Consider the following 14,378-nt stretch of genomic DNA (forward strand, 5'->3'; position numbering starts at 1 on the left):
TTCATTTAAATCTAGTAATTATCAGAATATGGGGAGAACTAAATATGAAATATTTATAAGATTGTGATTGTTTCTATGGGTATACGTGGCCAGGTTTGGTAAGTTTTAAGGATAAAAAATTTAATCAGATTCAATAAAGTATTTATAAAATTCTGTATTTTAATAAAATATTTTAGGAGATTGTAAAATTTTAGATTATTTTAAAAATAAGTTCCTAACATATTTTGAATAAAATAAGATGCTAAAACTTTTAAGATTATTTTTACATCTTATAATAAATTAGGATAGGATATTTAACATAATAAGATTTTTATATCTATAAAATTGAAAAAAGAAAAAGAAAAGGCATGATATCTTTAGAATCAACTAAGTAGCTGTTTCTTGACAACTTCTATATCTAAATCTTTTTAAATTACATTCATAAATAGTTCACATCAGATTCACTCCATAACAATTTAATAGATCATCTTTTTTACAAAATGAAAAAAGATGCATTATTACCTGAACTTTCACATTAAAGTAGTATATATATATATATATATATATATATATATTTATACTAGTCGAATATTAACATATATATATATAATTGACATTTTTTTATTAATCACAATTTTTATTCATATAATTTATAATGTCTTGGTTCTATATTTTAGTAAATACAATATAAATAGCAACTTTTTCTTTGTTTAACTATAATACTTGAGCATTTTCTCTACTTCGAATTCAAGAAAAATTAATAGCAAATAAAATTCTTTAACTATCATGTACGAATAAAATCATAATCCACTGTTATGCATAAAATAAATTTTAAAATCCATATAACATATATGAGTGCTGTTAAAATTTACTAAAAAAAGTGAAAAGAAATTGAATCTAAGATCCAAACACTGTGTGATACTCCTACCATGTAAGAATTTGAAGACAAATTCCCAAGAAATTGGAAGCGAGTACAGAGTCCTAACACCCAGAGGCAGAAGACAGTTGAATACAGTTCTTACAGATATTGGATTAAAATGCCTAATGATGTTGTTCCATGAACTGTAGGAGCAGACACAAAGGAACTACGACCTAGTTGCATAAAACATAAGCCAACTAGGAAAATCAAATGAATGTAAAAGTAGTGTTTGAATGAATTCATGCCTTGATTGTGACACTGCAGAGGCACAATCCCGACGGCTTTATTTCAGAAGTCTGCCATTCGGAGCCCGGGGCTGCATCCGGGTTGTATGACAGCGTGTGGTAACCAGGGTCCTCCTGCACCGGGAACAGCAAAAGTTTTCCGTCCAATATGCCGAACCGGAACCCAATGCTTGAGCTTCCAGTCACTGGAACCGGGACCATCTTCCAGGAATTCTCAGCTGGGTTGTATATTGCTAATTTGCGCTCATTTTTCCACTCCATGCAACAGAGCTTCTTCCCGAGCACAGCGTGAGCCGTAACCATAACACAGCCGTTTTTCATCTGGCACCAAGCGTGATCCTCGGGGCTATACACATCGACAAACCGTGAGTTTCCAATCGTGAAACTCGATCTTCCGCCCATGACGTAGAGCTTCCCTTCAAAGCCACAGGCAAAACAGCCCCACCTTGGGCGCCTCAGATCCTCTATTAGAGTCCACTTGTCGGTATCAGGGTCGTACATCTCAGCACACGAGAGAGATACTCCATCGATCCCACATCCTCCAACGACATAGACCTTGCCGTTTACTTCAGCACAGGCAAAGTCGTAACGTGCTACGTTCATGCTAGCTAATTTGCCCCAGCTGCAATAGAGGGTATGTTTGTTAGAGTAACCATAAACATGTATTTTCCAACTGTCATGTTTGGTACAAGTTTTTGCTTTCCTCATTATTCAATAATGGCTGACATTTATGAGAGGTATATGTATGATGATATTTCATAAATTAAGCCAACAGAGGTGATCAGATGACACAATACTATCAGTACTTAATTCAATGCTGATTTTTTCTAGACCATATACAACTTCTACATGTTAATTCAAATAGTAATGACCATAACAAATTTACAAATGACCAAGCTTTAGAGAAGATTAGCTGACTCCATGACGAACATTAGTTCCGAAATGAACTTCATCAATGTCAATCAAGTGGTATTCCGATAAACACTTCAAGGGTTAGGTTACTTCCTATATAAAAAAGGGCATATCTAACTGGCTCAAACAGAGGCTTAATTGTCGAATAGCAGTTAATATATCCATTAGGAGGCGAAACAACCAGCAAACTTTTCTTACCCTAGCGGCACAAGCACAGAGGGAGAAATAGTAAATTTGGTAGAACTCATTAAACCTCTTTCAGATATGAATCTATGTCATTCCGATGGGAAGAAACTTTCATCAGCATCTCAATTCAAACATGGATTTGATTAGCCCTCCATGTCTTAGAAATATTTACCATCCGAAAAAGGAAAAACATCGTGTTGGTCTAAAGAAATGTGTTTAGAAAGGCCAGATGTATAGAAACTTTTTAATGGGATGGTCTTTTTCAGCTCTTTCAAAATGGAATGCATTTCAAACATATATGCCATGGTTCCTCACTTCAACAGGGTACAAGTATCTAGATTTGATGTTTTACAAACTTATTCATACCTATTGCCAGTAGGACAAACTTATTCATAACTTGTTCTAGCATCATCAGCGGGCCACAGAAAGCAGATATTATCCAACTCAATTCAAACAAGTAGCGAGCTAATGTGCAATAGGGCAAAATGATAGAAACTAAACCTGTTGAGGCAAGAATCATATTGGTAAACATCAGAAGAGACAGAACCAGTTCCATCAACGACAGAATATCCAGCAATTACCAGAAGCTTCCCATTGAGAACAACAATGCCAAAACCTGCTTTAAGAGGTCCAGGCATTGGGAGGAGCTCGTGGTGTTTATGTCCAAAACAATCGAGAACCTCCCAGTGGCTTTGTTTTCCTTCAGCATCCACAATTAGAACGTAAAGCCATTCTTCAAGCACCCCAGCAAGTCTTCGGATCGTGATTAACTCTTTGCTTTTGATAAAGGATCTCCACCGCTTGGATACAGCACCCATGGCAGGAAAATTAGAGCGGGGAACGAGAGCGAGGCAGTGTTTCGATACATCATCAGGCAGTCCAGGCAATATGGGACTATTCCAATCATCGGCAACCTTAGAAGCTAGGATCGAGCCATTTTCAGCATCAGCAACTTTAGAGAATAAGATTGGACCACTTTTAGCAGCTGGAGTGTCATGCTGGACCGAGTCGGAGAAACACATATCCAATTCCTTGATTCTCTTAACAGAAAAAGGACCCGGCATTCTTTAAGTTCACAGACTATAGGAGTTTGATACCACAATCATCATTAACAAAAACTGTCTCTCTAGACAAGCACCAATGCAACGAAAAGACTCTGGACGGCTAATTAAAGAAATTCATGAAATCCTTCACTAATGGGAATTCTACAAGACCAAGGCATAAAAGATGTTGCAAAACGGATCTCTTGAGCTGTGAAGGACGATAATATTCTATGCTTCGTCCAATCAGATTCAAATTCCATGCCACTTTCACTGATCCTACTATAGCTCAGCTTCTCTGCCTTGACCTGGCTTATACCGAATACTGATTTTCCTGAGATATTTTTACCCTCACACATTGCCCAAGTACCTACAATTTTCAGAAACTCATATAACTTAATACTTGAAGAAACAAAAAGAAAAAAAAAATCATCCAAATACCAGACAGATTGAGGAAATGGAAGATTACCTGTCAAGGCCATAACCTAACAAGTTTTAACCTCCCTTGACGTCCATTTCTTCGCATTACAATTGTCTGCAACAAGTAATATAACTGGGGATAAATAAAAGCAAATATATGAAAGCAGCTCCAGGATGCATAAAACTGGATATGTGACCATAGCATGGGTTTGATATTCTAGTAAAAATATGCTGCAGCTGATATGAATCCATATCTTCCAGATCCAGAAAAGCAGGAGAAAGCAATTCAACTGCTAATCTTGGGATCAGAATCTATTAAGAATGGACATCTGACGAAGAAATTACTGGAACTAGAAACAGGGATCTACTTGAATATGACTGGTCGGAGAAAATCATCTTTACAGCATATCAAATAATTCAACTCATTCTAACAAAGAGTTTATTAGAGTAAAGTCAAGTGGTGAGTAACCTGATATGTGATGCATTAACAAAGAAAAATGACTCCAGTTGAACAGGAAAATGTTTATGCCAAGCTTTTAAAGATGCAACCATTGAGCTCACCTACCCACCAACCTGACCTACCCTGCCACCGCACACCCCACACAACAAAAAAAAAAAAAAAAAAAAGAAGAAAGAAATAAAGAAAGAAAGGCTATCTTATGAGCACTCCAAGATGAGGAGCTGGAAATACGTCATTTTGAGCACTTAAAAGTTAAAAACCGACTTAAAAAGGAACAAACAAATTTGAAAGTGAAATACAAACAGGAGAAATTGCAACAAATATCTAATATCTTTCAGTCGCTCAGCAAAATCTAATTCATAACTCTGAAAAATTAAAAGTAAATACTGGCAACAACTCATACATATAACTCAGATCTATCATTCACTTCCATAGCACAAAATCGAAAACTTGAAGAATCATGCTTTAAAGCAATTAGACTTCATTGAATCACTAAATACACGTAAATACACAACAGCGTTTCCAAATCCAAACCAAAACCACGGAATACCGAAGCATTTCACAGCCAAAACTCAGCTCACAGAAAAAAAATAATAATAAAAGGGTGAATCAATGACTTCATCCAGAAACTCAAAGCAACACAGGCAAATTGCAAACAGATCTCATGCCACAACAAACACAAACATAAACTGAATCCAAACATGGAAGAAAAGGGAAGTGTACCTGCGGAAACGGAATTCAAGAAGACAAAGCTAGCTACAACTGAAGAATATAACCGTTGAAAGAGATGAATAAATAGAGGAATGGAGAAACTGGATAAGGGCTGAGAAGAATCCGTGCGGAAATATTGCGATGAGGGTAAGAACAAGCAATGGAGAAAAAATTGGCTGACTGAGTATATGTATATATTTGTATGTATATGAAATGAAGGGCTGTATGTGAGAAAAAAATTGGTGGGAGTGGGTATATATTGGAATCGTGTGCAACCAAAGGAGGGGATCAGGGTGTACGTGTCTTGGTGTTTTATATATTATATATAGGCGTAATTTTATCACTACTCGTCCTATATTTACATTTAAAAATTACTTTCAAATTTATGTTTATTTCAATTCATCGAATTTAGTCGATTGAATTATTATTAATTTATTACAGGTCAAGTAATTTTTTTTTACCAAATTATTTTTTATAAGAGTGAAGATGTACTTCATCGTATGCATTGGTGCATATGAAGATGCAATTTAATCAGAAAATATTTGTTATTTAACCTACAATAAGTCATTAAGAATAAATTTTAAATTTTTACTCTTAGTATCAATAAAAATTGATAAATTTTAGTAAATTAAAAAAAAATTATTAAATAAAAATAAATAAATAAAATATTAGATATAATCTATCAGACTAAGGGAGTTTATGTGCAAATTTAAACATACCAAATATTTTTAAAAAAAATGATGTATTATAGCTATTATATATTGCTAGTTATTATAATATGTATGTGGGTGTGTGTTTTGGGTGGGCTGACTTCCCTTTCACTTTGTTTTCTAGATTCGTGACAAATATTTTAGAGAGGTAAATCCAATCAGGACTCAAATTTCCAACACTGTAAGACGGTGAGCCTCGGGGGTTCACTGTCGGCACCAACCAAGACTCTGTTCGGTTCTCCTTTTAAATGTTGTTCAAATTCTTTAGGGAAAACTACACCCTCCTTTCTCCAAATTTAATGCAGTTATATATAGATTTCTTATAATTTAAGAAATTATATGTAACACTATTGAAGTTTACTTCTATTTAATAAATAAGTTCTCAAATAGTCAAAATTTATTGAGTATGTTGATATTAATAAAAAAAATTAAAAATATTTTATATTTACCCCCAATTGACTTATTACTGACTTGTACCAGGTCAAATAAATTTTTTTATGACCAAATTAGCCTCATACTTCTTCACGCGTTAATACATTCGAGAAGGTATGTCGTCGCCGTTATAAAGATAATTTAGTCCGAAAAAATTGCTTGACCTGTAATAAATCAGTTTGAAGCTATGATGCATGGACATGGACACGATACAACATGAACACGATGACACGGAAAATGTGAAAAATTTAAGACAAAACATGGCATTGGCATGGCTATATATAATATATATTTTTATTATATATTCTTAATTTTTTATAAAATTAATATATGCAATATGAAAGATATTAAGATAAAATATAAAATAAGCTTGTCTTACATCTATATTTTTAATCGAACGTGGCTTCAAGAATATACATAATTAATCAAAATTTATTTTAAGAATAACTCAATGAAATTTTTTTAATAATTTAAATTAGTTAAATTATCATAAACATCTCTCGAATTTTTAATAATTTTCTCATAATATTTTTAGTTCAAGAGGGGTGAATTAATTCATTTTTTTTATTAAGCCTAAAATTTATTTTTTTCTTAAAGACAAGCCAAAATTTGTTAAAGAATTATATAAAAAAAATCGAAACGTGTCAGACACGCCAACAGGGGTTGCCCGACATCGTGTCCTTTTTGTCTTTTCTTTTTTTAATTTTCGAACACGCTAATGTCGTGTCCGATGTGTGTCCATGTCCAACACGTGTCCGATACTATATCGGATAATTTTTCGAAGTGTTCGTGCATTATAGATTTTAAGTCAATCAAGGGTAATATAATTTTTTACTCAATTTTTTATTAATATCAACAAATTCAATAAATTTTAATTATGGGGGATATTTGTTAGGCGGGAGCAACCAACAGGGATGCTAGATATAATTTCTCAAACCACAAGAGTCTATATGTAATTACATCAAACCTTAGAAAAAAAAAGTATAATTAATCCAATTCTTTAAAAAGAATAATAATGAGTGAATTATATCCATATTCTTTAAGGTCATGTTTAATTTATGTTATGAGATAATTAGGTGATATGACAAATTGAAATAAGAATTATATATATAACAAAAAAAATTCAAAGTTAATTATAGTCAGTTTACTTAGGCCAATTATAGTGATTGGACTAGTAAATAATTCATCTCATCCAAATTGGTGGGACAAATTAATTAAATAGAACAGTAATTAGACCTGGGCTTGGATGAATCAAATTGGTAAGAAGAATCTTTCTTGTTATCATCATATTTCATGCATGTGGTCCAAATTCTTACCATCAACTAACCACAACCCTCCGTTGTCCCTAATATATATTTTCTACTTTTGTCATAAAAATCAATTATAAATTATTCAGTAATAAAAGTTACAACTGATTTTTTTTTTTTTTTAATTGAGGTGAAGTATTTGAAAAAAAACAACTTAATATTTGTGAAGTTACTCATAAATTGCAAAAATTGATAAAAAAATTGCTTATAACTTTTGACTTAAATTAAACAGTTTAAAAGTAGAGGTTGTAAAATGACACCACTATTTTCAGCAATAAATTGATAATATAATTATTTTAAAAAACCCATACAAACATCCCCTAAGAATTTTGAAGAATCTTCAAAATTTTGTTTTTCTAATTAACAATTTATTTTATAAATATACATAAGTTGAAATCTCTCTCTTGCCTTGCAAAGCTACTAGTTCTGGCTTCATCTATTCTTTAGAACCACGAATATTCTAGATATTTTTAAAGGAGTAAAAAAAATATTTATTACTCGAATTTTATCATTAATATTATTTTAATATTCAATTATTTATAAATGACTCAATTAATATTCAAGTTTCACCATTGATATTATTGTAGTATGCAGTTAGTATATTATGTAAGTCTTTTTCCTATTATATGTTTATGTAATGATCATTTTACTCCTAAATACTAAATATATGGAAGAAAAATTGAAATATTTTAACTTGTTGAGGCTAAATTGAGATTGGTTGAGGTCTTGATCACGCCCCAATAAGTCAAGTATGATTGGACAAGAGATGGAAGGAGAGTTGTGATTTGAAATGTTGAAGTTGTCAAAATTGAAGAGGGAGGGATGTTGATTCTTGGTCAATCCTCGGCGTCCACAAAAACAAGCTACTCTGAGTGGTGGATCTCTTACCTTATCAAGTAATATTTTTGTTCCAACTTCAAATCTACAACACATCAAAAAGTTCTTTGCCTCAATGAATTGATGATGAGCACATAATGTGTGTACTGTGTGTGGCTCCAAATAAAATAGAAAAGAAAATATCCTCTTAATTTTGCATGGCTCCAAATATGATTCTGGAAAATTCAAACTGTATAATGGTAATGGTGATAAGTATGATGTCCAAGTAGGGATGACAATGAGGCGAGTTCGGGTGCACTATGTCGGGATTTGGGTTTTTATTTAATGGATTCGGTTAGGTTGGGTTTTGTCCAAAACTTGTCATTCATGGGCATGTTTAAGAAAATATTTACAAGTATTTTGTTTTGTTTAAAATTTTTATCTTTTATTTAATACATATATTTACAAAATAACTTATATTTTTAATATAATAATTATTTTTTAGATATTTACAAATAATAATTTTATTTTTGTTAGAATACTATGAGTCATTGAAGAAAACCAAAAAATTTAATCGGAATTTGCGGGTAAGATGTGTTAGGTGCGAAGTTAGGTTCGGAGCGGGTATAAAGCGGGCAAGTCTAGGGTCTGATCAAACTCGCCCCATTGTGATTTCTATGCAAAAGTCTAGAAAACGAGTTTTTTTAATTACTTACCAATTTATTTATTGCTTCCATTTCATTCAAATACTTTGGAATCGAATAAAGTCTAAACCAACTTGAAATATATTAAAAAAAGAAAAACACCTGGATAGAGTTGTGGAAAATTATTATCCAAATTAAATTTGATCGAATCAAATTAATTATAAAACAAATAAATTAAGTATATCATGTGATTAATTTTTTTAATTATATACTAATCATATAATAACTATATTATACCTACTAAATAATTAAAATTTAAATTCGATAAAATCTAAGTTGTGTTAGAATTTTTCCTCGAGTTACAGGATTGATCCCACCCAAGAAACTTGAAGGCTTCAAGTATATAAAAAAAAAAGATTGGAAGGATGAGGTTTTGTTGAATATATAAATAAAAGCATATCTCGAGTTTTGCGATGTAATAATTGTAGCATATCACCACATGATCCCAATTATCTTGTGACCAATATCTGTCGACCTTGTCCCACCAGACGTGTTGAGATCAATGGTCAGAAATTCAGTCCAGTCTCAAATCGAGAAAAAAAAATATTATATAAGTCGCGTATAATAAATTGTATTGATTTTTTGTCCTTTAATTTACCGATTTAGCATATTTAATTTTATAGAATAAAAAATTATAATATTTTTTGTCTCATAAAATAAAAACTTATATCATATTTGGTCCCATAAAATAAAAAATTACAGCATTCTTGATCTCAAATGTTATTAATTTTTTAATTTATGAGACTAAATATACTAAATTCTTAAATTATAAAGCTAAAAATATAATATTTTATATCATATGAGATCAAAAACATAATTTACCCCGACATTGCAAATGGGGCACTAACCATGGAAAAAGGCATGGATGTTGGGGAGTATGTTAAAGTGGTAGGGGTATAATTGTCTTCCAAATTGTGGTATTGAATCTACCACATCAAGATATAAATTTAATATCATAGCTTTTGCTTTTTGAGTTGAAGAACCGTCTGTCTTGACTTTCTAATAAATTTATTTGTTTGTGGAAAGAAAATAATATTATATTATTGTCACGCTTTTTATATTAATTGTAAATAAAAAATTTGTAATGTTTATAAGTTCTAATAATTTTTTAATAAATTATCTTTTTAAAAATCAATCTATACGACTTTGATAAAAATAGACAGTACTTTGAGCCACAAGATTCTGATTGCATGTTAGCCCACACTAATTAGCGTTTTAAGGGAATGAAATTGAAATCATGCGTTGTTCGAAACCCTCTCATCTGGGGGTTGATAATACTGACAAGAGTCTCATATCGATTGCAAATGAGTAATTTGTGTGGTTATAAACTCCAGTACCTCATCTTCCTAGCGAGACGTCTTTTTAAAAATAAATCCATGAGGCTCGGGCCGAAGGGACGATTACGAGCATTGATCATGTCGAATGTTGCATTATTTGTCATCGTTTTGTGTGAATGAGGTCATTTGTCTATTACAAGTCTGTATTGGAAGGATTGATGATACTAACACACATCTTATATTAATTACAAACAAAAATTTGTGTAGTTTAGAAGCTTCGAAATACGCCTTCAAAATCATAATCGACTAAAAGTGATTTTAGATGTAGCTGTAAAAAGTGATTCTAAGAGCTCCATTCGCTGGCCAAACACACCCTAATCACTTTTACATTGTGTAGACGCAATAATCTGTGTTTTACAAAAATTAAAAGGATTTAATGCAATTTATCATATGTCATACCGTAAATAAATAAATTATTTTTTTATAAAAAAATAATAATTTATCCCCCTATACTTTTTAAAATAAAACAATTTATCTTCCTATCTAAGGAGTAAAATTGTTGCATTCTAAAAAAAAAAAGAAAGATAAATAGCTTTTTTTTTTTAAATCGGAAGATAATATACTCATTTACAATATCACAGGAATTATTTGTATTTTTTTCTTGGAATTAAAATTTGAAGCATTTTGCCAGCAACTTATTTCACAAAATCAATCATGATAAAAAAGAAAAAAAATCAATTAAATTCCCTAGATCTGAAATCCAGCAAAAAAAAACTCAAAGTGGAATTTCAAAAATTCATATCTCATAATAAGAAATTATCAAAATAAATTTAATAGATTTATTATTATAAATTTTCTACAATTTTTTTTTTTATAAAAAAAGAAAGTTAGATGATCACAACATTATTAAATTGTAACCAACAAAAGTCAATGGGCTAATAATAGCTATATCATTATTATGAAATGCATTTAATACATCTTTCAAAAATGACTCTTGGACAAAATGAAAAACCAACCCCCCCTTAAATGACCGGTTCTCAAATAATATGGATAAGTATGTTGTCGTTTTTTTTTTTAGATTTGATGTAATTATAAATAAAATTACGATGGATTGACAAATTATATTTAATACATTTAATATTTTTTTATCTAATATATAAAGTTTCATGTTAGTCAAAATTTATTGAATTAATTGATATTGACAAAAAAAAATGAATAAAAATTTATATTTACTCCGGTTGACTTATTACTGATGTGACGCAGGTCAAATAAATTTTTTTTTGTCAAACTATCTTTACGAGTTAATACATATTTGAGTAGGTATATATCTTCACCCTTATAAAGACACTTTCGTCAGATAAAAATTTTCTTTTATCTGAAATACATGAGTAATAAGTAATAAGTGAGTATATCTTCATCCTAACAAGGATATTTTCGTCAGAAAAGAATTTTTTTTATCTACAATAAGAGAATAATATGATTAATGGATGAATTTATTTGATTAATGGATAAATTTATATGCTAGATAGAAATAAACGTTAAGAGTACTAAGGATAGTTTAGGAGTTTCATCTTTAATAAATAGTATATATATATATATATATATTACTAGCAATTTTTATGTTTGATTTTAAGTCATTTTTATAAAATATTTTTTTATATAATCGGTAATTATATTATTACATCAATAGCAATAAATAAAATAAGTACAACCATTCATCAATGAACTCAAATTGCAATAAACTTACATTAAGAATATATTTGATTGGAGCGAAAAGTGGAAGTATAAGAGAAATAGAAGTAAAAATAAATGTATAAGAGATAGATAGTTCGGTGATTTGTTAGGGGATAGACATGGAATAAAAGTAAAATCCAATGTATATGACATCCATCCAGAGTCCAATTTTATTTTCATCCAATTTAAAGATAAAAATATATATATATTATTCTTATTTACTCTATTGTCTATATATATATATATTTTTTTTTTCATCTAATTTTTTTCCCTTCTCGTTGATAAAACCATACATATGTGTCAGAGAAAAGACTATAAAATCGCTGACAAATTATTGCATCGAAGTCAACGATAGATATTTTTATTAATAAAGTTTGTAATTTTTTTATATATAAAAATTATATTAATATAATATTAATTTATTTATTTTCTAACACAAAATGAAAGAAGGGTTATTTAAGAAAATTAAAAAAAAATTAAGATGTTGATGTAACCATTTAAAAAAAAAAAGTATATATCACTGTCTCCACTCTACAAATATCTGTTGATTTTTTTTGTTTTTATTTTTAATATACTTTTAATTTCAACAACAAATATTAAGATTAAGTTAATTGAATTGTCAACTATGTATCTATGTCCCTTCACAATATAATTAAACTCTAGACGCCAAATAATAAATTTAAGTCCCACAATTAAGCGTTCTACATACAGAAAATTCTCAATAATTTAAATTAAACAACATTCTTATCTAAATCAAGTTTGATCGAATCAAATCAGTCACATAAAATAAGTACAATACACACTTGTGATGTAAGTGATCATACACTAATTATACGATAAATATATTATACAGTAATTATACGATAAAAATATATTGTATATATAATTAATTCATATCTAATTAAATCGGATCCAAATTGGAATTTTGCTGTCTTGTAAAGGCTAGCAAACAAATGTGACTTTTGGTGTTGCAATAAGTCAATGAATGTGTCCTAAACTCCCCTTAATATGAAAAAAATATTGGTGAAGGATTTATCAAATCAATTATTCAAATAAATAAATATTCAAGTAGAGAAGTTGACAAGGGGTTAATTCATAAATAATTTCTTAAAGATAGATTTTTTATCCCTCTAAAATAATTATATAACGCAAACATAGTATAACTTTGTGTGTTCTTTTTATCGTAGCTTATATCCTACATTAATTATTTAATTATACACTTGAATGTGTCTATAAAGCAAAATACGTAATAAAACACTAGCAAAAATGGATAATTAAAGTGCCAATTTGAAATTTAAAAATGTTGTGAGAGATATAGGGTGGTTGCTTACTCCTCGATTTGCTCCGACGTGGCAAATGACTCATCGCCATATCACAATCCTACGTTGCTAACGATTAATCCACACCATCGTACATGGTTGATGACACATCAAATAGCTTCAACGTGTCTTGCCACATCATGCTCGTTCAATAATCTCTTATGTCATTACTATTTAAGACAGATATCACTAAATTAAATAAGTTATATAATTGATTTTGTATAATTTTGTAACATTTATTTTCTCACGTTGATCATACACAAAAACTAATATAAAATATAATTAATTAAACTATTTTATGATTGGTCTAATTTGTACACAAATAAATTTAAAATTTACTAGGACAAAATTAAAAGTTAAACTTGTAAGTTTATTAATAGTGTACTAATATTTCGTTCTTTTCTTGTTGTAGGGTAGATTAGAAGCAATTTTTTTTTTACTTTTTCATGATAATTTCTTAGTCAATTAGGTATAAAAAAAAATCCATAAAGAAACGAAAATGCATTATAATTGAATATATGAAACCAAAAAAAAAGAAAAGAAAGAAAGAAAGAAACAGTAAATATTCATTTATTTCTCTTCATGTATGATTGAGATGTGTTTTTATAAATAGAAAATTTTACTTGAATTTAATATATTCAAATAGAAACAAAAGTACTTCAACTTTTTTTTAATTTTAGTGCGATAATCCTTATTTTGTGTATTTCATTTTGATAGAATAAACTTTTTAATCATTTCGTTACAAACTAATCTAATTCATTATTTAAATTAATTTGTTTTATATGCTTATTTTTCTTAAATTGATTCATTATATATCTACATAAATAATTTGAATATCTAATCAGGAAATATAAAATAAGACTTAACAATATTATCAGACAAAATATATTTATTCACTAATCTTGGATGGATCTTAAAAACTTGAGCATCTATGTATCCCAAGTAATATATTTAAAAAGTACAAGAAATTAGTAGCATGTTTACACGCAAATAAGAGGATTAGTTTTCTTCATACAGTCAATAAAATTCTCAACCTACAATTCGCAAGAAATCACAAATATATAAAGCATTGTTAACTAAGAAATTAATGACAAAAGCAAATATGACGAACAAAATCAAGAAAAAATGCGAACAAATATATGTTGTAAGTATGAAGAAAGCATCAAGTTGGCTGTTAAACCAACAATGAACACAATCCCCTTCCAAC

General features: G+C 29.5%; 1 protein-coding gene across 1 annotated transcript; it reads right to left on the reverse strand.

Annotated features, from left to right (window-relative positions):
* Positions 1 to 768: 768 nt before the first annotated feature.
* Positions 769 to 3,596, reverse strand: LOC105168398 (F-box/kelch-repeat protein At1g67480). The gene is made up of 2 exons (XM_011088462.3): positions 2,743 to 3,596; positions 769 to 1,765 (listed from the first exon to the last, which is right to left on the reverse strand). The coding sequence occupies exons 1-2, from the start codon at positions 3,303 to 3,305 to the stop codon at positions 1,138 to 1,140; spliced, it is 1,191 nt and encodes a 396-aa protein (XP_011086764.1). The 5' UTR covers positions 3,306 to 3,596; the 3' UTR covers positions 769 to 1,137.
* Positions 3,597 to 14,378: the final 10,782 nt, after the last annotated feature.

Source organism: Sesamum indicum, linkage group LG8 (genome assembly GCF_026168435.1).
Source record: "Sesamum indicum cultivar Baizhima isolate 11 linkage group LG8, ASM2616843v1, whole genome shotgun sequence".
Lineage (NCBI taxonomy): Eukaryota > Viridiplantae > Streptophyta > Magnoliopsida > Lamiales > Pedaliaceae > Sesamum > Sesamum indicum.